This window comes from Lepidochelys kempii, chromosome 3, assembly GCF_965140285.1.
Source record: "Lepidochelys kempii isolate rLepKem1 chromosome 3, rLepKem1.hap1, whole genome shotgun sequence".
In the NCBI taxonomy this organism is placed as follows: domain Eukaryota; kingdom Metazoa; phylum Chordata; order Testudines; family Cheloniidae; genus Lepidochelys; species Lepidochelys kempii.
This window is the reverse complement of record NC_136382.1, coordinates 10,857,374-10,883,455: the sequence shown is the minus strand read 5'-3', so window position 1 is coordinate 10,883,455 and position 26,082 is coordinate 10,857,374. Positions and strand designations below refer to the sequence as shown.

Below are 26,082 nucleotides of genomic sequence, written 5' to 3'. Positions count from 1 at the left end.
CTTTAAAAACCCTCCTTCGAGACTATTACTTTGGAGAAGCTTTTGATTTCTTGACCGTGTGTATGTGAGGATCTGTCCCAGGATCATTTGCCTGACTTTCGACACCAGCTTTCTGAAGCTGGGATCACGTCTCAGCTTTGAGAAACACTAATTTAATAAAGCATGTTGTTTGGGCAAGGGCTCCTGTGTCTATAACTGTTTGGGGCAAAATAGTGTCTGCTAGGGAGCCATGAAACTAGGCATCACGAGTGTCTCCCCTCTTAACTTAGACTAGTTTTACACTGATGTAACTCTACTGATTGTAATGGAATTACTTCGGATTTACATTGGTTTGAGCAGAGAATCAACGCCTAGTAAATAAAATGAATTATTCCAACCTCAATAGGATAAGGGAGAAAAAAATGACAGATGTTTGGCAAGAGATGCAAAGCGAGATGAGAAAATACAAGAGTTCGGAAAGGTAATCGTATAGCTGGCACCAATACTCTGCTATAGGATTAAAAGGCCTGGGAGCTTAAATGCATAACAATCTGTAACCCATCAACCCTCCTTTGTCCCATAACTAGAGGTGTTACTTGCCCACTTCCTTTTGAATGGTTTATTGTAACATGTACTACTTCTTTATTAGTCTGGGAGCATGTGTAATTCTGTGGGAAAGTTAATGTTAAAAAGGGAAGGGAGGTGTCATTTGATTAGTAAAAATCTACAGTCTCAGAATTTCAATGGTGTCATGCTCTGTGGTGCGGGCATGGGACACACGCTGCCCCTCCGGCTCTTCATTCCAGCTCCTCCGATTGGTGGAAATTGGGTAATACATCATTGGAAATGGATCATTCAAAAGCCCTTTCTCCCACAAACGCAAATGTACCAAACACAAGAAGCCTAGAAATTATACGTTACCACAAGCGTGTCAAACCTGCAGCTCTCACAAAGTTCAGTTGTGGTTCTCAACTGACAGGACTGTGTTATCAGTTAGTGCTCAGAACGTGATACCGGATTCATTCTTTTTAATGCTACAGGTTCCTATAAATGGAAGGAGTCTTCAAGCTGATTTGCTATCAACAGCCACCGCGTCCCCCCCCAACCCCAATAAAAATAAAAGTGGTTCAGTGGTACTGATTATCAGCTTTATTATGCCAAAAGAGTAATAATGAGGCCCGGGTTAATAGGTCAGCATGTAGCCAGAAACGACTGGAATCCATCTGCAAATAGTATGCACACAGTTGCAGAACATACATTATATAACATCTTTAATTACAATCCCAAAGTAATTCATTGCAAAATCCTTGTTTTTACTTCAGGCCTGATCATTTTTAGGCATCATAGAATCATAGAATATCAGGGTTGGAAGGGACCCCAGAAGGTCATGTAGTCCAACCCCCGTTGGACAATGGGGAGACAGAGTGCCAACTAGTAGCTGAATCTCTGGAGAATGCCACCACATAGGACCTAGTTAAACACAACGCTCAGAGGCACCTTACATGCTCCAAGTGCATCCATAAAATGAATTTGGCAAGGTATGCAAGGAAGTACATCAAGCATCAGGAAAAAGTTGAAGATGTCAGGACAAGTGCCAACTGTGAGTGAGAATTGCCTTATACACGGTCCCATGGCATATGGTTCAAGAACACTTGTTTCTTCTGCAGGAAGCCAGAAGCCATTCAAAAAGCAGTTTCAACACATGAGACAGGCAAGAAACTGTATGAAGCAGTCACTCTTCACTTTACTTTCCATGCAGTGTTTTTGCTAAGTGAGTGCATTGATCCAGAGGACATGCACACACGACATGGCTTGTAACATCGCATGCTACACCAAGAATGCACATAATGTGTTGCACCAAAAGGTGAAAGCAACAGAAGCAAATACTGCTTTTACTCCTGCAGACCTTGTGACTGATATTTGAAGTCATTTCTCAAAAAGTACAGAACTTGCAAGGCCAGTTCCACACATCTAGTGTACATTCTGCTCTCAACGACCTATTGCGCATGATGGAGAGAGGGAATATCACAGAACGGAGCAAGCAAATCGATGAGGTTGAATTGACGACAAAGCCAACGTCTGGGATGGTGCGGCGATACATGAAGATGGTTGAGTCTTTGCTGCACTTTATTCGGTCAGGATGGCTAATTGGAATTTGCACCTTGCAGCACTAAACTTCATGAAATATTTTTTGGTTTAAACAACTAAACTGTGATGATTTCCTGGTACCTCGCTGAAATAAGAGGTGTAGAAAAGTCTGACCCGGATATATGGGAGGAATTTTGAAATGGAAAATTTGTTAAAAGGTCACCCCAGTTCCTTTCTGTGCACTTGGTTCAGATGAAGCCCTAGAACATGAAAACAGGGCAATGCCGGGACGGGGGAGTTCGTGGGCATAACACAGCATCCAAATGCTCTTTCCCGGTATTTACTGACAACCCCAGAACTCGTTCGAATTTTGAAAAAACATGAAGCATGGCTGTGATGACTTCCTCAGAAGTAACCAAACACCATCTAGACTCTTTAGGTGCTGTTCATTACTAAGGCTACTGTTCCATGCAGCCATCATCATCAGATACAGTTATAAGCAATGTACAACATCCTTTTAACATGAACAAAGGATCAACATCTCCGGCTCTGAAAACAAATACCTCCAATCTGCCTTGACATTTAGGTAGCAGTGGGGAACTTATGGCAACCGAATGCAGCCCTTTGTTATGACTTATTATTCAGTCGGACTCTTTCCTGGTGATGTTCAGCATTTTGTGTTCTCACTGTTTTGCTTCATTCCTTTGGGAAACTGACAAGACTGTGGGGAACTTGACAAGACAAGGCAGAGAGCTCTACAATGGCACTAAAAATTGGACTATGTACATTTTAACTGAACAATGCATAAGGTAGCCATTACCCTCTCTGCATCAGTTTCCCTCAAAACCCACTTGTGCTGTGATACTTTAAAAAGGGAGCCAACTAATGATTTTTGGGTTGAGGGATAGCTGATATTTAGAAAGCAAAAAACACGAAAATGGTTGAGAACCATCAAGGTATGCATGCAGCTAACCTGAGTTACCATGTGCTTTTACTGTGGGTACTCATCTTTCCTCCTCCTATTTGTGGCTTCAACAAGTGAACTGGCATCTGAACATTAAGATGGCATGCTCTTTGAGCAAGGATTGTGTTTTCATATGTGTTTGTACAAAGCTGAATGGAATCCCAATCCTGACACTGACTTTTGGGTGCAACCTCACAACAGGTAATGAAAACCAGCTTTATGTCCACTGGAGAAACCAGAAGTATCTAAACAGACTTTGCTTTTAAACGGTACATTGCTAGGCAAACCGAGAAACATGATCTCCTCCTACCCCTCGCTCAATGATTTTAAAAGTTAAATTAGTCCTAATTTTCTTCTAGGAATGTTAATTGAAGTATCACACTTGGATCATTTGATTAGAAAAGCGAATTCATTGCATTTTGCAGATTTGCTCAGAAGAACAAGCATGAACCAATCAGGCCATTCAGGGGGATTTGTGTGACTATGTTAATTAGACAACAGACCTGATTGTCCATTGACCTAGACCTTGGGCAGTCATTTACACCAGTGAAAAGTGGGTACAAAATGCTACCACATCTGAATAGCAGCATTCTACACCCACGTTTTTCTAGTATAAATGACAGCACGAGGTGAAAGACACAGAGAATCAAACCTTACGTCCCCATCAGTATATATTTTTGGATACCCAGCAGGATACATTTTACTGTCTTTGCAACACCACATTTAATTCCCTGTCCACCCCCAAAATACCAACAGGTTAATCAGCGTTGCCACATGGAGAGAGACACACTAATTGCCCAATAAGCCAGCAGGCAAACTCATCAGCCAGGGGAGGTAGAATAAATCTCCCAACCCCCATCCAGTTCATGTCCCTTTTCTTGAGGGCTGGTTTTTATTGTTAAGACACACAACCCCAATCCCACCCCAAAATACAGGGTAACAAAGGCTTTTCCTCCCACTTTCCGCCAGATAGGAAGGGAGACGGACACCTTACCTGGTTATCCCGTGGGACTCATGCCACATCTCTGGGAGGAATTTCCCTCAAGGTCTCTTACCTCAACCCTCACCTTTCCCTGACTGAGCTAGGAGCTCTCCTTTATGTAGTCTCCAGCTGGCAGACATGATATTCAGCTGACCCTTTATCAATCTGTGGAGAATACAACTCCCAGCATCCTTTACTAGAAGGTCAAACCTTGAAATAGGGCATTGAAATGCGTGCATATGCCCAAAGGCCAGCAACCTGTTATATGCCTCAAATAATTTAACTCTATTTTTTGTGTAGCCCTGTAATATGGAACTACCTTATCTGAACCCCAACCCCACACTGCACTACAAAGTTTAGCAACATTCGCTCAGACTGGAATGTTAGAGACCATGTTATAGGGGGCGGGGGGTGTCTCCCTACACACACACACGATTTATGACGACAATGCTGACAAGAAAAGACCCAAGCTTTGTAATGCGAGGATTTCTTTTCAAGTCTGGAAGGTTTTAATTCAGACAGTTTACACTATGTTCTCAACAAGTCTAAAGCAAAAATTTACAGCCATTTTGTATCTTAGTTTTTCAAACAGCTGAACAGAATTTCAGCCAATATATTTTCTTCAGATTCATTAGCCTTTTGTGATATATTCTACATAGTGGCAGCTTGGATTCTGTTCACAAACAGCAGACATCTAACATAATAACACACAATTCCTGTTACACAGTTCATTTTAAATTAAGTTTGATGCAGCAGCCAACTCGGATTAGAGATTCCAGGTTTTCGGACAGAACGCACTTACTACTTAGCTCATACTAGTTAATGGATACATCACGTATAGTACGTAACAAAACAGTGCTATTCAATATCACAGAATTACAAAAAAGGTAGAATTTCTAATATATAGACATTTTCCACTGTACAGGAACCTGTACATGATAGCACTTTCCAGGGCTTTAACAAAAGCATACATTACAGATGTTGATATCCTATGCAGTGCAAATTATATTGTATGCAACATGGACAATAGTGCACTTTAACAGATTGCCACATTCAAACGTTAGATCAATAATACAATCAAAATATCTGTCTATTGAAAGTACATATTCCCTTTGTGGTCACTATGCTGTGCAAGTTCATTCTATTTTTGGTAAACGGCAACATGTGTCCCCATCAAGTTTCTATACTTCCTTGAGGTTTAGGAGCACTAGGTCCAGCTTGTTAATTACATTTATAACTCTCTCTATATACACATATATGTATGTACAAAAGAAAATTGAAGCAGGTGTCTTGGCAACAAACAGCACAAGGCCCTGCCAGGCTGAAGAACCAAGCTTGGTTATTATCACACAATGCTTACAGCTCAGGTCCAACCTGAAGGCAAGTGACTATCTGCACCAAGCAGCACTTCAGGTCTCTCATGGGGCAACACAGGTGTATGTAACCGGGCATAGCTTGTGCCACCCTCCCAAAGGAAGGGTGCTACGTTGCTGATTGTAAACATTTAATATGGGAGTAATCCTCGTGGCCCCAGAATAAAGATACAAGTGGGAGAAGAAGCGGAGGACCCCAGCCTGGATTATCTGTGGTCACCCCACCCAACACCTGGAAGGTGATAGAGAGGTGAAGATGACTACTAGAGGGGAATTTGATATAGGGGATATTAGACCACTAAGAACACACATGCTGTTGGGGTTTGATCTTGCAAGGTATGGAGAACTCTGGACCCTGATCCAGCAATCCTGCAAGGTGCAGAGCATGATCCCACCCAATTCCTCAATTTAAAGGGAATGGGGAAGGTGTCCATTTGGAAGAAAAATAATTATCCACCTCCCTTGATTTTTTTTTTTCCTGCTGTGAACAAAAATGGAAATATAACAGCTGAAACAATGGGAATAATAAAAGCAATCAGTGCTATCAACAGTATTGTGGTTGTGATCCAAACTAATACTAAATAGAGGGAAACACTCATGTCATCTGGGGTGAACGCAGTTCAGTAGCACAAGGTCAGGAGGAAACGCCAGCCTCACGTGAGCTCTCTCTGCCTTTTGTTAGCGGTCACAGCTGGCTACCCAAAAGATGCATGCAGTTTGCACGAGAAACTGGAACCACCATGCACTGAGGCCAGAAAGTCTCTTTCCTGCTGTCTTATATATCATTGCTACATTTGGAAGTTACAAAACCTTTAAAAAATGTGTTTTATGGATAGTCTATTATGGAGCTGAATAATCTCTTCTGAGCCATTCCAATATGGCTGGTAATTACATATTTCGGACTCATGATAACCATAGTAACAAAATTTTGAAAGTATTTGTTAAAAATAATGTATCTGGGCAGGTACAGTGAACTGAGCCAGGGCTTTAAAGAGCAGCTAGTGATTTTGGGGGGGTCCATATTTGATACATGTGAAAGGGTCTGGACTTTTGAGGGCTGTCTCAGAACTTCTGAAAACCCCTCTACATGTCACCAACAGGCACTCGAGGTCACTAGTCATTACAGGAAAAACCAGGGCCCTGCATGTCTTAAGTTTTAGGATCCAAGGTGCCCTCCCACTCCCTCAAAAACATTTCAAAAATGTTTAACGTGAGAATCCGAACATATGTCCCCACCTGGAAAGCCATTTTACTTAAAAAAGCACCTTTAAAACAAAAATAGTATGTATTTTTATCTTTCATTACCCTGTTAGATAAAAAGCAGCCATGCTAGTGTTTGCAATAAAATGAGATCATTTTGGGACTAAATTTAGATCAGCCCACAGCAGAATGTTTTAGAAAAAGGATTTTTATAATAAAAGGCAGCACAGTGGTATTTAAAGGTCACTCACTGTCAAGTAATATAGAAAATATTTTAAATCCTTGATGAAGAACAACATATTTAGAAACTAGGATTTTCTGCAGATTACATTCTTAAAGTAGTTTAAGCCTTCACCATTCACATATGTCGATTATGCAAGTGATTGGGGTTTTTTTTGTTTTTTTTGTTTTTAAAACACCAGTCAATTCACTTTAAGAATAAAAATACTGTAAAATATTGAGTTAAACACAAAGCGCGCACCCTAGAATGTGCCACATTGGTCTAATTCTACGCCTGTTGTCTTCACTGGGAAGAAAATTAGGCAAATGTGGAACACTTTAAAAACAAAAACAAACACCCAGCCTCATTGTCCGATTAAATTCAAATCTCCTACTCTTTTGCCTTGGCCAGTAGTTGTGTTTGGTTTATTTCTTGTAATGATCAATTATGGACTTGGCAGTTTTGAAGTTTATAAGCTTTTTAAAAAAAATAAAACACACACAATCATTTTAAGCCTCCATTCCAGACAGCCTCCAGTACCAGCTCCAAAGGGAACACATTATACCTTACTAGGAACATTTTTCCATCTGTACATCTCAACAGTAGTGATGGGGTAATTGTGGCTTAAAGTCACAAAACCAAACAAAATCGGAAGTTATACGTTCACGTTCGGGGCTTGTTTTCCAGCTAAGACTAATGTGACTGGTCGCTGTCCACTCAAAACGTTCTTAAGCCTTCATTGTTAAGGGACTTGTCTAGTTGCCCCATTTGACAGCACTTGCTTTAAACAGTCCAGGCAGGGAGTTTTGGGGATGAGTGCAGCAAAAAAGCAGGGAATAATTAAACTATGCTTGCTACAGATCTCAGTTAAGGAAGCCACCTTAAAGCCAGATTGATGTCAAGTTGTGCTATAAGCAAACTGGCGAACGCTTGCCACTGCCGTCCCCATGGACCAATTGGACAGAAAACAGCCTTCCTTGCGGCTGATGCTCAGATGCTCCTGGGCCCTGCAGCGAGCAATACATATTACTTCCTGTAGTAAAGGCTATGACATGGCGCATAAAGCAGCCTGCAGCTGCTCCTTTGCCAGGGGCTGGACCTGAGATCCATCCCATCTGATCGCCATATACGACAATGCCTCTTGGGAATGACTTGAGGGAATTCTAGGAGCATCCTCAGCTGGTCTCCTACATCCCAACAACAATGTTTTCAGTCAGCCGGGCCCACATACTAGGTTACTAGGCTCCTCCCTGACTTATCACTCTCTTCTAGAGGTGCTTAGCCAGGGAGAGGAGGAGGAGGAAAGGATCCCTGTGGGTCGGAGAGACTGCCCTCCACTTCCCTTAGGGGAAAATAATTGTCCTACTGACAAACACCAAGCTGTGTGGAATCAAGTGGAACTGTCTAGGTAAGTTAAATAATACTCAAGGCCTAGCCTTGACTGTCCCTTTAAAAAGGTGGAAAAAGTGAAAAATGTTGATGAAAGCACAGACTAACCACAGAAATGCAGAAAGTAGCCACAGTAATCAAACATTTTTAACATGGAGAATCGGACACTGCAAGCAGTTTTTTAGCAGCTATAAATTGTAATCGATAACACATTTCTAAGACGTTGCTGGACCACATTCAACTCCAATTTTTGCCAAAGGCCTAGCAGAAGTATGCAAGACAAAAATACATCTGGAGCAAAGTGGGTGTTTTTAAAAGGATGCCTGGGGATTTTTGCACCTTAGCATCACAATGAATCAGTTCAAACCTTTAAAAAAGGCCAGTGCAATCAGAACTTTCAAAGAGGGCCATGTGCTATAGTTACTAGTTTAATCACGAACAAATGAATGCCTCTGCTAGCTATTTGCCCTGTTTGTTTTCCAGGTGGGATATGAATAGTTGTTATCCCTTTGGAGATACTTGCCCATGACACACAGAGACAATGCAGAGAGCCTGGCAGAACAATCCTTACGACTTCTATACTGCATACAAAATTCTCACCCCGTTTCTGTTTCAAGTAGTCCCACCAAGCCAATTCCGGTTCCTTAATTCAAACACTACATGCTTATCTGTCAAGTGTACAGGAGGTTTCATCAAACTGCCAGAAACTGGAGGCAGTTTATACCACTTTTGCGTCCTCACACTGCCTTTCTGGATAAAAGGAACACAGAATATATGAAACGCAACATCAGAACCAACCCAAAAATAAGCATCACTGAACACAACACTGCCTTAACTAATCTCAAAAAAGGCACCTTAGACAAAAATGCCTTCACCGACCACTTGGAAAAATATTTAATACTCTTACAAATGAGTGTTTAGAGGTCAAAAAAGGTCCTCAACTTAAACATAACGCATCCATCTCCTATCCTGGCCTGTACAAACTTTGACAGAGGTAAGAGACAAAGCTTATGCTGAAACTGTACACAATTTATTAAAGACAGCAACGGTCAAGAGAGAACACCATGCTGAACAGTGCACTTCCCCTGTAAACAGAAAACACAAGAGACCCATCCCAAACGGAAGAGATGTAGATAGTGTAAAGTGAGGGTTTCAGCAGTGAAGGGTTGAGGAGCAATTGCACCAGAGGGTTCTGCAACACATGCACATTCTCTGTTTAGTCTTTAGTGTAAAGGTGAGTTGAAAGGAAAGACCTGGTGTCCAAAGCCTTGCAAGATCTCAGGAGCTTTCCTGCATCCCGTCATCTGTTTCCAGTTCTGCTAACTGCCTCCTCAGTGCATTGACTTTTGCCTGAAGTTCCTTGTTGTACTCTATGATGTTGTTCATTTCTTCATAGGCTTCGTCCAGAAACTTGGAGGACCTATTCCAACGGAGAAAGACACCTAAAGCCCCAAAGAGAGGGGGAAAGTCAGAATGGACTAGCGTCACCAGGAGGAAACTGCTAGTTAGTGAAGATTCATACAGTGCTTTACAAATGCAGAGTGCTATGACCGACATCAGAATTCTTAAGGACTTACCTAAACAATGCTTTGAAATATAGACAATAACCACAACATGTTCACTATTTCTCTTTTTTTTAAAAAAAAGAGTGGTTAGAGAGATATAGACTTTGGCTTTCCACGTAGCCTAGTCTGACAGGTCAATATTCAGTCTCCACCTTGGACTGATTCCACCCCTCTCACTTCAGTTTAGTGCTAACGTAAATCTTGGATGGGATCATAGATTCACATTCAGGAGTTTATACATCTAGAGGACTGAATCATGACTCTGTAGCCTTGGGAATGCTTGGGTGGGTGGGAAGGATAAGAGGAAAGGAGAGGGAGCATTCACCTTAGAAATATGTAAGTAACTTAGGTTGCACTAACTGTCCAAAAAGGCTCAGTCTGATGCCCTTGGGTAAGAACTTTCAGAGCACCTGAAGTGCCTAAGAAGTGGTAGGAGGTGGCACCATGTCTCCTGGGGTGGTGGGTACTGTAAGTCATTCGTAATGATTGATTTCAATGGGAGTTGGATCATGCCCTTAGATGTCAAGTTGTAGGATGAGTGGACAATTAGGAGAATGTCTGTTAGCACAAAAATACACAATACAAAAGAAGCCTGATTTACCTTCCCAAAGCTGCAGGCTCTGTGGTGCGACAGAAGGCCAGATGACGAGACTGTTGGCCTCAAACAGAGGATTCTTGAATTTGCTCAGTTCTTGAGGCCGATTCACCCAAGACCACAAAGACATAGTCTTCTGTGGCAGCTTCAGTTTACACCTGGGACAGACCAATATTATTACTGAATTGTCTTTTGTCTTCAAAACTGCGCATTCTCATTTGCGTTAATCAGGTAAATCCCTGGGAACTAAAATATCTGCAAGTCTTCCACATGCTGTGAGTGCTGAGGGACTGTGATAACTCAGATTGTTAATGAAGAGAGGTCCAAGACAGTGAAATGATACTGAAAAGTCATACTTGTACGCCAAGTTATTTCATTCTGGAGGGACAATTTCATGTAATTCAAAACAAGAGGGGAGAGAAGAGAGCTCATTTATGAGTGGGTGTAGAAATCAGCCATCTTCACTTATGAACAACCTGATTCCATGAAATAAGTTTGACAATCATATTTGCTCTCTTTGCTGTTTGCTACCACAATGGAGCGGAGGGAGGGTGGGCGGGTGGGTCTGCAGATTCTGCATCACAGTGCAATTCTCAGTGTAAGTGAAAGTAAGGTTACTACTAGAACTGTGTATAGGGTCCCTCTTGTGGCAGGACATACCAAAGCACAAGCTATCTGACAGAGGTCGTTCAACAAGTGAAAGCTTTCACAGTTTACACAGAGCGTGACCCTATCCTGGGTGATCATATGTGCCTCTCTGCCAGGACTTAGTTTAGTAAAGGGGCTTGGGACAGTTTGCATGCCAGAGGCTATATAAATTAAAGCAACTGACTACATCCTCCACTTTGCAGGCTGAAGAGATGGTCCAGTGGTTCAGGCTGGGTTCAGCTGTCTGCTCTATTACAGGCTGCCTGTCAAGTCACTTAGGTCTGGATGCACAAGAGTTGTCAGGCGCTGAGAGCTCAGTGTCACAGCGCCCACCTTTCAGGCGCCTGTAAAATCACTGCAATTCACAAAGCCCGAGTTAGGTGCCCGGCTTCTAGACACTGAGTGGGGCTAGACAGGCACTTTAGACTGCAATTCACAAAAGCCAGCACTCTGGGTGGTTTTTCACTGGATCCTGGATGAGTGCTTAAACCACCAGGCTACAGAGTTGTTCTCATGCTTGTTCTACTCTCACAAAGAGTCATGGGGGGGGGAGTGGGAGGAGAAGGGGAGAGGGATAAGACAGCACGCACAAGCATGAGAATGACTCTACATTCTGGGGCTTGGAGCACTCCTGTGGGAGACCCAGGATCCAGTCCCCCTGCTCCAATGACTATTTATCCACAGTGCAACAGCTTCAAAAAGAGAGACTTGAGTGGGTCCCACATCAGAATTACCTATAGCCCAATGCTTAGAGCACTTACCTGGGAGGTAGCACATCCTTATCCAAATCCCTTCTCCCCACCAAACAGAGGGAGGACTTGAACCAGGTGTTTCCTGCCACTGCCCAGGTGAGTACCCAAACCACTGGGCTAAAAGTTATGAGGGAGGTCCTGTTCCCTCCACCCCCACACTTGAGGGGGCCAATCCAGTAGGCACCCTCTGAGCACATTGACTGGATGAGGCCCCGCATGTGCCTTAGGCTGAATGCTTGTCTTCCCCTGGTTTGGGAATTGCTCTGGGGCTTAGGCAGGAGACAGGCATTTGGACTTCTAGAGCAAGGCAGTCATGCACATGCCCAGAGGCAGATACAAAGGGAACTTTTAGGGCAAAATCTTAGGTGCTGAGTAAGTTTAGGGGCCTAACAAGTTCAGGGGGAGTTTTGTGCTTTGCGGCGGAGTCTAAAACAGACATAGGTGCCCAATTCCTTTTGTGCATGCAGGCCTCAGCCTCTCCATCTGGAAATGGGGATAACAGCCCTGGCCTACCTCACAGGGGTGTTGTGAGGGAAATCTATTAAAGACTGCATGGTGCTCACATACAATACTAATAGGGACCAGATAAGTATCACAGACAGAACTTCCATTCATTTTAAGGGAAGATGATTGAAAGATCCTGGATTTTTTTAAAACACAGCTGGGTCTTTCAAAACTAGGAGACAGCCATCGGCCACTCTCTCTTTCAAACCAAGAGAATATCTGTAACGGGGCATGGCCTGATTTCCAGGAGCACAGAACGCTTCTCTTCACCAACCTTTCACTTTCGTTGTTGCCCAGAAACGTGCCAAACTGTGAGGCGTAGGCATGTTCGAAGAGCATGACGAGGAAGTGTTCATTGAATTCAAAAGAGCAAGGGAACTGACGGAGGATCTGCCACACACAGTCCAAGAAAAGGAAAAACACGGGGGACTCCCATTTCTGCCTGCTGTTGGAGTAGGCGGACTGAGCACAGCGCTGCTGAAATGGGTGACCAGCCTATAAGCAAGAAACAAGGAACAAGGGGTCATATACAAAGCAATAGGAGGGGTATGTTATAGGAGGAGAAGCACAAGATTACTGCAAAACTATTTCTATCTGTGATACTGTGTCCTACTGCATCGTGTTAATATCTCGGCACTGGCAAGTCACTGTTACGTAACTGCACTTTTCAGTGATACTAGAGGTATGCAAGTAATGTCACGTTTCGTCAGACTACAAGAATATGCACTGAAGAGAATTTAGCAGATTATGAAATGACTGATCATGCAAGAAAAACCGCCTGGCTGAGAACACCAGTTGCAATGAACTACAAAGAGCAGAATTATTTGTTAAATTTACAACCGCAGCAGTATCCTTGACATGGGAGAGGGGCTCAGAAATCCTCACATTATTGAGAGATCCCTCTCAGAGCCAATGGGGAAGGATGGCTAGTGCATAATACTCCATTGACAGAAAGCCAATGGAAGACAGGTATCAAGACATCCAGTAACAGTGTCACTCCGATACAGTGTCCAGCCCAATGGGGTCCAACATGTTTGAGGCCTGAGGGTCTATTACAATACACATATTGAACAACAACTTGTGAGCGCCTCAATCTAGCGACAGCCACACGTACGTTTTTCTTAGCGCTAACTAAACAGTATCTCTCACCTGCAGCCACTCTCTCTCAACAAGAGCCTCAAAGCCACGTATGGTCCTGCACTTTGGATCCAAGATGATCTGAGCCAAAGAAGTTATCTGGAGTGTAGAATCAGTTCCTTCAGTCCCGTGAACTAACACTGATGCTCCTTCCCTGAGAGAAAATTCAAGAGAGAAAGATTAGGAACACAAATATGCAAGATGCAGGTAAACCCAGGCTCTCAGTACACATCAGCATAACTGCAATGGGCTTAGACAACATTAGGTGGCTTATCAACCTTCTTTCCCACTCAAACTCACCCCTATCAGGGGGAGGAAAAAAAAATATTGATACTCTTTCCAGCCCCAGATCACAGCGTCATTTATGCTTCACGTCATTTAAGGATTCAGTAGCATTTCTGGCTACGTGCTTTGGGAATCCAGAACATTTGTGTCACACACAGAAGAGTTCTCCCTGGATCCATCAACTTAGGATCCACCCTATTAAATAGACAGTATCCAAAGACTGATCTCAACTCCATTAGAAAAGGGATCAGGAGGCTAAGAAGCTCAGTTAGGCCTCTAGGACTCTGCTGGAAAGAACAGGCTACTTGGAAACCTCTTCAGAATCTTAACAAAGGCCCCCTGTCTTCTTGGGTGTTTGCCGAGCATCTAAAACTCCTGATGCTCCTTATTAGGATATTTAGAAGCTACAGCAATACAAAGTAGAACTACAAATGGACAGGGGTAATATGTAAGAGAGGGTTTGCCCTACAAAGGCACAAGAAATATTCTGGTCGATTGCTTAGCTCTGCCTCAGAGCCAAATGTAAGGACTACCACACACCTCTCTGTATAGATGAATCAGAAGACCATAAAGCAAGTGAAAAATCTAAGAAAATTATCGTGAAAGTGGACTAATACTTTACATCAGTGGTCCCCAAACTGTGGGGCATGGCCCCCTAGCAGGGGGGTGCACAGCAGGGCCCAGACTAGACCCCCCAGGGGGCCGGGAGGGAGCGTCACCCAGCCCCGCATTGCCCCTAGCCACAGCTCCACCTCGCCTCCAGGCCAGCTCCAGCCCCAACCCAGTTCCGGCTCAAACCCCAGCTCCACTCTTGCCCCCTGCTCCGCTTCCAGCCCAGTTCTTCCCTCTGTCCAGCTCCGTCTCTAGCCCTAGCTTCTCCTGCATCCCCAGTTCCGCCCAAGCTCTTCTACTGAGACAACCGTACAGTAATGGAGAGGGGACGCGGACAGACTCCATTATTGGTAAGGGGACGGAGGGGCGATGACAGGAAAAGTTTGGGAACCACTGCTTTACATACAGCTAAGATTCCATACGCTCTTCCCCCCCAGCTCCCACTGACTTTGCAGAACAGCTAATCCCCCTGCACTCCGTTCTTTTTATGTTCCGATGCCACACCCACCCAAGGGCCCCTGAAAATCACACCAAGCTCCTCCTTCAAATGTCCTGTGGCGTTATTTACAATGGTCTCATCGCATCTCCCACTCCTGAAACGTGACCAAGTTGGCTCACTTGTGCAAATACCCTTTCAGCTTTTTTTTTTTTAAAAAGCTAATTGTAGGTTTATTTGTTCATGTACAGAGGCCCAAATTGAGCTATAAACTGTTTGTAAATAAGAGCAATCCATCAAGCAAGCACCAGTGCTGACACCAATTAATTGCTCTGCTGCTATTACGACTTGTTTTGAAGTAGAAAGCAGAGGCATAAAGATGTAGCCCATGTACATGGCAATGCTTTCATCTAGCATTAGCACAGTGTATCCAAAAGGAACTTGGGCAATACAGCTATGAATAAATTAATCCTTATGTATATTTTTTTCAGTTTGCTTTCCAGTAGTTCCAGGCTGAGAGCAACATCACTACCATTCTCTTCCCCCCTCTCCCAGTAAATGCAAAAGCGAACTAACATGTCCATGTGCTTCCTGTAGAATGACAAACTAGGACAATATGGTTCTGATCTTGCAACTTTCTTGTCACAAGGATGCAAGAGGATGTATGTAGATCTATCTCCCACCATTCCTTCTAAGGGGATTATACACTTCAGTGCAGCGTCCACTCAAAAGTAGTAACTAGCTTCGGAATAAGGTTGTCCGCACCGAAATCCTGGGTTGTCCCATGCCAACTCCCTATAAACTCAGTCTGCTTCTTTTGACTGCTAGGAGTTATAAATGCTCCATTGCACTCAATGTAAAGGAGAGTTATTGGCCTTCCCCATAATAAAATAAGAAGCAAGTAATTGCCATGGTTTGAGGTTTTTAGTGCAGTCCTTTTATCTCATTGTCCAAGACTCATAGACTCAGACTTTAAGGCCAGAAGAGACCATCATGACCATCGAGTCTGACCTCCTGCATATCACAGGCCACAGAACCTTACCCACCCACTCCTGTAATAGACCCCTAACCTCTGGCCAAGTTACTGAAGTTCTCAGATCTTGATTTAAAGACTTCAAGGTACAAGAATCCCCCATTTACTCTAGTTCAAACCAGCAAGTGACCTGTGACCCATGCTGCAGAAAGTGATGAAAACCCACAAGGGTCTCTGCCAATCTGACCTGGGGAAAAATTCCTTTCCAACCCCAAATTTGGTGATCAGTTAGACCATGTGGGCAAGATGCAACAGCCTGACACCTGGGAAAGAATTCTCTGTAGTAATTCAGAGCCCTCCCCATCTAGTGCCCCTTCTCCGACCACTGGAGATATTTGCTAATAGCAATCGTGGATGGGCAATATGCCATTGTAGGCAATCATATCACCCCTCCATAAAAACTTATCCAGCTCAGTCTTGAAACATGTTAGGTTTTTTGCCCCCCACTAATCCCCTGGGAAGGCTGTTCCAGAGCTTCACTCTGATTATTAGAAGCCTTCATCTAATTTAAAGCCTAAACTTGTTGATGGCCAGTTTATATCCATTTGTTCTTGTACCAACATTGGCCCGTACCTTAAAAACTCCTCCCCCTCCCTGGTGTTTATCCCTTTGATATATTGATAGAGAGCAATCATGTCTCCCCCTCAGTCTTTGTTTTGATAGGCTAAACAAGCCAAGCTCCTTAAGTCTCCTCTTGTAAGGCAGGTTTCAGAGTAGCAGCCGTGTTAGTCTGTATTCGCAAAAGGAAAAGGAGGACTTGTGGCACCTTAGAGACGAACCAATTTATTTGAGCATAAGCTTTCGTGAGCTACAGCTCACACATCCGATGAAGTGAGCTGTAGCTCACGAAAGCTTATGCTCAAATAAATTGGTTCGTCTCTAAGGTGCCACAAGTACTCCTTTTCTTCTTGTAAGGCAGGCTCTCCATTACTCTGATCATTCCAATAGCCCTTCTCTGCACCTGTTCCAGTTTGAATTCCTTGCCGGTACATTGAGACATGATGCTGCTAGGTTTATTAAATGCCACATCTCAGTGGTTTCCTGCCATTTTCTTAACCAAATTGAATTACATTTCAGACCACAGATTTGCACAGAGCATGTTTTTTCTGTTTGCAAAGAGGAGACGTAGATCCTCTGCGATGGGAGAAAATAGGCCCCTTCCCAAACAGCTGTGAACAGGCCACTGCTACATTTATTTCTGCTCACCTAGATAACAAATACACCAGAGGAAATTTTTATAAAAGGAAAAAACTTGATGAAGAGAGTGAAAATTTTTTATGAGGAACGACTCAACAAATATATATATATATATATAGAGAGAGAGAGAGAGAGAGAGAGAGAGAGAGAGAGAGAAAGCTTGGTTAAGTGACAAGTTAGAGTTGTTATGATCCTTTAAAAGAAGGGAGAAAAATTGCTTAGGTTGATAGAAAGTAAATTTGGCTTGAATATCAAAAAAATGGAGATATATTAAACTGTGGGAAAGACTCCAAAGGAAATGATGGAAGCCCCATCGCTTTAGTCATTTAAAATTAGACTGAGTACTGGACTAGCTCAATGGAAAGGATGTTCATAGAGTAAAGAATGTGTACACATTCATGATCGAAACAGGATCAAGTTTAACTGTCCTGTAATATGTTGTCACAACAGTAGTTCTCGTGTGTAAACTCTAGTTTAACTTATTGGCGATATAGGTTAGACTGGGCAAAACATTAGATGACACAGAAAGCAATCTTGACTACATGACCGATTGTCCATCCCTAATTGTTATGATTCCTCATTCATGCTTGTACTAATAAAACCTAGACCTGGCCTATTAGAGAGCTGCTCCTTAATGGTGGTGATGAAATGGTGTCTTGCGTGGAAATAAGCAAGAAAGTATTCAGTAGTAAAATACTGTAGCTGCCTCCGAAAGGAATATTTAACAAGCAGCACCACAGTTAGGATTTACCTGTCAATGCACTGAGCAGCCAGACAAGCCGCAGTTAGTATCTCTTTAATGTGAGTCAGCCAGTTGGAGGCTTCCAGCTTACTAAGCCAACGGTCCATGTTGTGCGATTGATCATTGCAAGCTTCCACAAGTTTGATGAGGCTTTCCTGCAGAATGTTATACCTTTGGGGAAAGCAAAGATTATTTAGCCCATAAGCAATATTACTGAAGCTATTAGACCTTGCTCACTCATCCATAAGATCACCAGTCAAAATACAGATTTAAACACTCATGCTTCAAGAGAGGTTATGGTAAGAAGCATGACTTTAATAAAGCGATATTCTCTTGTTCAACAAATCTGTTCTTATTGTGAAGGAGTCACATTTTAGCATCATGGAAAAATATCAGTGCTTAAACTGGAGCAATTCCACTCCTTAAAAGGCATGTTCTGCTCTGAAATGTCCCGATGAAAAAAACAGCACTGTCTTCCTTAATTTACCTGCACCCTGTGTGTTTTCTGTTATATCCACGGACTTTGCTGACTAAGTAAGTTTTTACTACTTTTTATTCCAGATAAACATGGCTGAATCAATACTGGTATGAAAAAGCTGGATTCCAGTCCGGCACATACTGCAACACACTTACTAACCAAGTTCCAATTGCAAAATCTTTATTATGGGTGCTGCAGAAGACAAAGAGTAGCAAGAAAACAAGTCTTTACTTGTAAATTAAGAAGATGTGATCTGGAGGTCATTGAGAAAAATACAGAACCCCACAGTGCCATTTTTACAGAGTCACTTTCAGACTACAACCGCACTAAGACAGACAGACTGACTATGTACACACAAAGATAAACTGAAAAAACATTTACAGGATCTTATGACTTCCATTTGCAAGACTTAGCAAGCTGCATGCTTTAGGTTGAACTAAATGTTTCTCTTTGATCCTCTTCCTGCTATGATATCTTAAGGCACATTTAAAAGTTACAGATCTACTGACCATAAGACATTTAAATGTCACATGGCCTAATACCTATTGTGAGAGAGAGAGAATGAATGTGGTGGTGGGGAAGTAAGAGGATGGAGGGGTGTGGGGAAGAAGAGAGCATATTACGATTTGATATAAAAGATTTGGTTCCAAGAAATTAATAACCAGAGATAGCAAAATGAACTTGAACCTTTAAAATTTTTGTTTAGAAAGGGGCATATAAAGTAAAATGCACCAACACTCAAGCCTGTCTGTAAAACCATCAAGTTCAACTGCTCACAAGAGTTGTAAAAACATGGCAGCAATTCATAAAGGTTCTAGTCACTCCCTTAGTTCTCTAAGGTCATGCCTACCCTGGGGTTTTGGTTTTTTGCTCTCGTGTAGCTACGATAATGGAGATGTACTGATGCAGGGTCCTAAGCCAAGATTCTTAAGAGATCAGCCTTTTGCACTGTGCAGGTGGACTGTGGCCACAAGTGGCCAGCAAGGAATTTCCCTGCCATAGGGCAACTCCCTGCTAGTGTAAAGCTACTGCAGCCAGTTCCTGCACCAGTTAATAGCTCTATACCCCTGACATAAGTTGGGGGAGGGAGTGTAGCTCTGTTATGCCTATCCTCCACTGGTGTAGGATACATTAGGAACCCTGTACCAGTGGTGTGACTCAAAGCAGCTGAGAGGTCTCAAGTCTCACTGACCCAGAGAATCAGGGAACCATAATCAGCTCTCTGATGACTGCCCGCCTACCCCCAGTCTGCTGCACGAAGCAGAGCCCAGGCACAGGTGAGAATCTGGCCCCTGGTGTTTCCAATCAGGGGAAGCCGACACTTTTAATACCAGCAGAGCACATCTACACTGGGGGTTAGCAGTGAGGCAGCTACACTGGTTCAAGAAAACCCAGTTCCTCGAGGCAGCCTGAAAGGGGCTATGGGGTTCCCTGAAGGCCCTCTTATTTCACTTACCTCTCAACAGATTTGTGAATTCGCCTCCACTGAGGATACTGCACTTCCTGCTCAAAGCCGCCTCCTTTGGCTCTGGCCTGCTGAGCAACATTCAGGGAACGGGTATCAATGATGTAGCCACGCTTTCCTGCCCTCAAGGTGGCATTAATAAGCGCTGCATCTTCCTTACACCGTCTCCCATTAGTACCTGTGAGAGGCTGGCTGCTCCGCATCATTACCTAGGAGAAAAAACAAAGCATCAGCTGTTAGAGACGGGGAGATCCATTAGATTGTCTAGTCTGGGCCCCTGCCAGTGGTGTATTCTAGGGAGCAATCCATCTGCTAGTGCTTCGGCCAGTTTAATTCTACACATTGTTAAAGGAAAGTGGAAGCCCTGTTCGTTAACATCACTGCAGGGATGGAACTGTTTAACTGCTTATTTCAGCCTTCAAATACCTCTTCCAGTAACTTCAGGATCCAAGTCAAAATTGCCCCTTTAGTTCCTCCAGGGACTTGCACCAGACTTCTCTCCTCACTGTCCTTCCCACTCTCTTATCCTCTTAGCATTTACCTGGATAGTTCGGCTGTTGAAGTGGCCACAGAGCTGTCTTTGGTAGAGTCTGCTATTTGAAAAAGCCTGCCCATATCACTCTACCTTTCTTCCCATTTCAGCTGCAAACCCTTGATTTCCCCTTGCATGCAACTGCACCCTTCAGTTTCTTCCTGTCTTTTTCATTACCCTTATGATTTCTAGCTTCTTAAAAAGTTATTATTCTGCAGGCCACTTTGCAGTAGAAAGATCCTCACACGGCCTCCTCAGCTTTCAGTTCATGATTCCCAGCCCCTCACTTTCACAACCTCTGACCCCAGATTCCTGCTGAAACTTCTTAATGGACAAACATTTGAAGGAGGGTTTTATTTTTAACCTATAACCAATACTGTTTTATAACATTTTAGTCAGCTATGTAATACAAACATGTTCCCTAGTAGTAGTTTTATTCAGTGGTTCTGGAAAGACCAATAAACCAGAGCGCCACACTTGTTTAAGATAAGGCTTCATGGAAGAAAGCTTTATCATCTGTAAAGTCTATGCCATAACACTAGTACAAGAGACAGCTGAAAGCGTGAGCGTGATGAGTCAATCAACATATCTACTGACGCCCACAGACTAGAGCAGGGTGTAGCAGTGCATGACAGAAGGCATTACCATCAGAAGTTCAAGCATTGCAACTTGAACGCTTCAAACATACATGTATTAAGAGCAAAAATCTCGGAAATATTTCCCCCCACCCACCCCAGCAAAGAAGAGAACGGAAGCTCCACAGTGACAAGGAACAGCATGAGCTACCTAACTCCTTCACTGGGACTGATTTGTCAACATGTAACTAGTTGATGATTTAACTCTAAGCCTGGGCAAAAGAAGAATCACAGGAAGTACTTATGTTGGATCAGACCAGTGTTCATCTAATCCAACACCTTGCCTCCAACAGCACGCAGTACTAGATGCAAGGAATCACATAATAACCCACCTACTGGGTACATTTCTTTCTAATCACAAGCAGTTAGTGGCTGAGTCAGAGAGGTGTCAGAGCCTCAGATTCTGACAACTTAAAAGTGGAGGGGGTCCGTGAGACAGCGACAGAATTTGCTGCTCGTTAAAGGTGCCACATTGACAGGCCTGGAGAACAGAGTCCTCTGCTCACTCACAAAACAGGTGCAGTGTAAGCAGACGCAGTGCTAGATTCTCACACACTGTGCCTCTATCATGACCCAGATGGACCACATCTCAGGGTGAAAAGGATCATGCAGTCTCTGTGGGCCGTTCAGTCCATAGCCAGTCGGCACAGCTAGCCCAACAAGTGCCAATTGTGGAGGTGTGTGAGCAGGAGGTGGACATCTCTCTGCTGAGAGATGACTCATTTCCTATCCACTACTGAATAAATGTTAGACAACGTTTCAGTCACTACCAGTCTAGATTGGCAGTCCTATATTCCAACACCTAGAGTTGCCCAGGCTCTCTTGTTTACATATAAACGGCTATGAAAAGACGGTCTCAGAATAAGCTGGGTGGTGATAGGGAGTTAACATCCTATAAGTTGCATTGAAAGCCTTCAGAATATGTTATTTTTCAACAAATAGGGCAAAAGATTTCTGAAGAGACCTTTATATTTTTTGACCAGCCCAAGAAAACCAACTCCTCTTAAGTGCCCAAAGCACTCAAACAAGACTTACCATCCCATTCTTCTTATGATAATAGCTTAGAACGGGGAAGCGGCCACCATGGCGAAAGGTTGCAACTCTCCGAAGGGCCTCATCATCAATTGATTTTGGGACAGTGACAGCTGGTGGGTAGGAGGGGCAGACAGAAAACTCCTTATTGACATAGCTCAGCCGCCATTCAGTCGTCTGGAAAAGATACAAGAGAATGTTTTGTTGTAGTAGAAAATGAATGCTGTAGTTTTAGAAGGAAATGTTAGAAAGCCAAGAAATTCTAAGTTAAAACTACAAAAAAAAAGTTATAAAATACCATCTGAAAGTCGACAGACAAGGTCACTTAGATTTTTGGTTTGTCACTTGTGCCTCACCCAGAGCCAGGAGACAATTCCTCCCCGCACCATCCTCTCCCCCCAAAAAACAATTATGCAACTGCACTAATGAGCACACTTTTACAAGGCAAGCCAGTGCTGCCAAAAATTGATGTTTGCTATTTTTTTTTTAAATCAGTGTCATTAGCCTCTCTGTAATGAGCACGGCAGTAGAATTACCTACAGATGCAGTCATCTTTAATCCCATATAAAGGGGATTCCAGCATTTATCAATCATGTGAACTCTCTGGGACAAGGATATAATACAGGTCTGCAAAGGGGCCTTGATCTAGGCCTCTAGATAATACTGAAACACAAACAGCATCAACTGGTGCCCCCACCGCTACCACGAGCAATAGCAACTGTGGGAAGTTTTAGCAAGTTTCCCAATGCAGACCAAGCCAAAGAGACTGAAGGTCCATCTATGCTTGAAGATTGAACTGTTTCGGAGGTTAAATGCAGTAGTTTAACATTTGTAGCACTGTTTTCTCCTTCAAAGGTTTGCTATGTCCCCAAGCTCATGTAAACCAGTATGCTGACTCCACATACAGCACTCCCTGCAACAATTGCTGTACTTGGGCACTGTGGGTCTCCCAGTGTACCTATCTCTCATTTTTGCACAGCTCCCTGAAACTGAGATTTGTGACAGAACTGCTAAGTACTGAGAAGATACCGAATTCACGCTGGAGCGAGGCGTCTCTCTGCTCAGCAAGCCATATTTTTGACAGAACTGGCAATGCAGAAACTGCTGAATATCAGGGGTCAGACACAGCAACTGAGAATACAGTAGGCAGAGAATAAAGGCCCCTTTTACTGAAGTCTATGCTAGAACCACTAACTGGTCAGGAGATAGGAGGGCTCACATTGCAGCTTCATACAAGCCCAGCTCAGGTGCCTGTTGGCTATGGACCTTTATCACTTTGAATGCCATGTTTGGACCAAGAATAATACTTGGTGGATCAGGTCATGCTGGAGGCCTGGGATAAGAACCAATGGCTGCAGAACTTTCAGATGAGCAAGACCTCTCTCTCAGGGAGCCTGCCCCGACAGTGGAATGCCAGGCCACCCCGACCAGAGTTAATCTATGGGAAAGAGGGTGGAGGATGCACTACTGAAGCTGGTAACCCCAAGCGATAAATGCTCCGATGGGGTTGGGAAACCCATACTGGGGGCTGCTGTGAATGTCTTGCACTATGAAAAGATTGGCTGGGCAGGTGCAAGATGCCCGAAAAGCAATAAGAGGTTTTTTTGTTTGTTTGTTTTTTTCTGTGGTGGCAAAATAGATGGCAAGTATTGTGTCCACCCAATCCAGCAGAGTATCTCAATCAAAAAGGCAACTACTGCATATTGACACAAGCCCTTGAGGATCACTGGAGTCCACCACGCGGACGTTCATATAAATTGGCCTGGAATTTGCTTTGACTACAACGAACGTCAAGTTTATTTTCAAAAGTAGCAGACTGGCAGCCAGATAGCCTGTGGAAGGATCCTGACAAAAAGAGGCGTCTGCTGAAGAGGAATGGCACTGCTGTTGTCTAGGTCTCCTTTGCTATTGTGACCTGCTGTGTTATGTGTAGTACCTCTGCCTGATGGTTAGAATGGACCTTAACTATGTTTCACAAACAAATATGGTTCCAATCTGTAGTCAAGTTAGGAAAAAGCCCTATTCAGAGAATCATGGAAGACTAGGGTGGGAAGAGACCTCAGGAGGTCATCTAGTCCAATCCCCTGCTCAATGCAGGACCAACACCAACTACAACATCCCAGCCAGGGCTTTGTCAAGCCAGGCCGTAAAAACCTCTAAGGAAAGAGATTCCACCACCTCCCTAGGTAACGCATTCCAGTGCTTCACCACCCTCCTAGTGAAATAGTGTTTCCTAATATCCAACCTAGATCTCCCCCACTGCAACTTGAAACCATTGCTTCTTGTTCTGTCATTTGCCACCACTGAGAACAGCCGAGCTCCATCCTCTTTGGAACCCCCCTTCAAGAAGCTGCTATCAAATCCCCTCTCACTCTTTTCTTCTGCAGACTAAACAAGCCCAGTTCTCTCAGCCTCTCCTCATAAGTCATGTGCCCCACTCCCCATATCATTTTCATTGCCCTCTGCTGGACTCTCTCCAATTTGTCCATATCCCTTCTGTAGCGGGGGGCCCAAAACTGGACGCAATACTCCAGATGTGGCCTCACCAGTGCCGAATAGAGGGGAATAATCACTTCCCTCAATCTGCTGGCAATGCTCCTACTAATGCAGCCGAATATGCCGTTAGCCTTCCTGGCAACAAGGGCACACTACTGACTCATATCCAGCTTCTCATCCACTGTAATCCCCAGGTTCTTTTCTGCATAACTGCTGCCTAGCCATTCGGTCCCTAGTCTGTAGCAGTGCATGGGATTCTTCCTTCCTAAGTGCAGGACTCTGCACTTGTCCTTGTTGAACCTCATCAGATTTCTTTGGGCCCAATCCTCCACTTTCTCTAGGTCACTCTGAACCCTATCCCTATCTTCCAGCGTATCTACCTCTCCCCCCAGCTTAGTGTCATCTGTAAACTTGCTGAGGGTGCAATCCATCCCATCATCCAGATCATTAATGAAGATGTTGAACAAAACCAGCACCAGGATCGACCCCTGGGGCACTGCGCTTGATACCGGCTGCCAAATAGACATGAGGTTACTTAATTTATTGTAATGAGGTTACTTGTTTGCATGTACCTCTCTCTGTAAACATGTTTGTCTCTGCATGTTTCAAGTTTTCTCTTTCAACACAAAATATTCGGGTCTTTAGCCAGCAGAAAGTGGTGTTTGTTTCCCATAATGTTCACACAAAGACATCAGCTATATATTTCATTGACTTAAACCTCGTCTACACCTAAAAATTAGAACGACCTAGCTACATCATTCCCTGCGCACTGTAGTTAGGTTGCCCTAACCCCCCCCCTCCAACCCCGCTGTGGACAAAATTCTTCCATTGACCTAGCTCCCACCTCTCAAACAGGTGGATAAACGACATTGATGGAAAAACCCCTCATGCCGATGCAGGAAGCGTCTACACTGCGGTGCTCAGCAGCACTGTAGCTATGCCACAGTAGCATAGACATACCCTTAGTTCCATCATTTAGCTGTAGAACTTGCTGTTGTGATGGATTCATTGGAACAGTCCTGCATGGTAGAAACTTGACAAGGATGCTGCTGCCCTGTACATCACCCTCCCGAGACAGGATCAGTAGTACACATACAGTCTATGCTATCAATAAATGACAGCAGATTGCAACTTGTAAATTGCTCCATCTTCTTTGAAGCAAGTTTGCATTACATGTTCTTGCCACAGCATCCAAGAGGACTCAGAACAAGAATATGTTGCAATGTAGCATGACTAAGCAACACTTCCGCTAAATTTCTGGAGTGCTGTCCTTGAAGTGTACTGTGACATTTTATTACAAAGGCAGGATGACGTTCTATCAATCAGTTTTACATGAATACAATTACACATGGGATACACACTCCTGGGGCTCTCCAGAAGCTAAAAGCAAGTTAACTGACATGGAAAAAATGGATCCATCCACAGGAGCCTTGTCTACACTACAGGTCCGTTATGGTTAGCAGTGGCTCGGATAAACTGGCGGTAGTACTGGTGGGATTTTTTTTTGGTAGATTTCCCCATTGCAAATAAGGCTTGAGACAGTTTAGAACAGGGGTGGTCAAACTGTGGTTCGCGAGCCACATGTGGCTCTTTTACAGTTAAAGTGAGGCTCGGAGAGCCCACCCCCCCCACCAGACTTGGGGGAGGGAGCTTGGGACCTCTGCCTTGCAGCAGGGTGCTAGGCTAGGGGCTTCTGTCCAGCGGGGCAGGGGGGGATCTTGGGGCTTCAGCCCCACGGGCCAT

The 26,082-nt window shown here is 43.8% G+C and overlaps 1 protein-coding gene across 1 annotated transcript in view; it reads right to left on the bottom strand.

Moving 5' to 3' along the window:
* Window positions 1-1,113: 1,113 nt before the first annotated feature.
* MTMR9 (myotubularin related protein 9) overlaps window positions 1,114-26,082 on the bottom strand; it is a 33,986-nt gene continuing 9,017 nt past the window's right edge. Inside the window, exons 4-10 of the mRNA XM_073335672.2 lie at window positions 21,847-22,020; window positions 19,636-19,853; window positions 17,711-17,872; window positions 13,409-13,550; window positions 12,534-12,754; window positions 10,362-10,513; window positions 1,114-9,637 (exon numbers count right to left, since the gene is read on the bottom strand). Coding sequence (XP_073191773.2) covers window positions 9,474-9,637; window positions 10,362-10,513; window positions 12,534-12,754; window positions 13,409-13,550; window positions 17,711-17,872; window positions 19,636-19,853; window positions 21,847-22,020 — 1,233 coding nt within the window. The 3' untranslated portion in view covers window positions 1,114-9,473. The remainder of the gene's footprint in view (window positions 9,638-10,361; window positions 10,514-12,533; window positions 12,755-13,408; window positions 13,551-17,710; window positions 17,873-19,635; window positions 19,854-21,846; window positions 22,021-26,082) is intronic.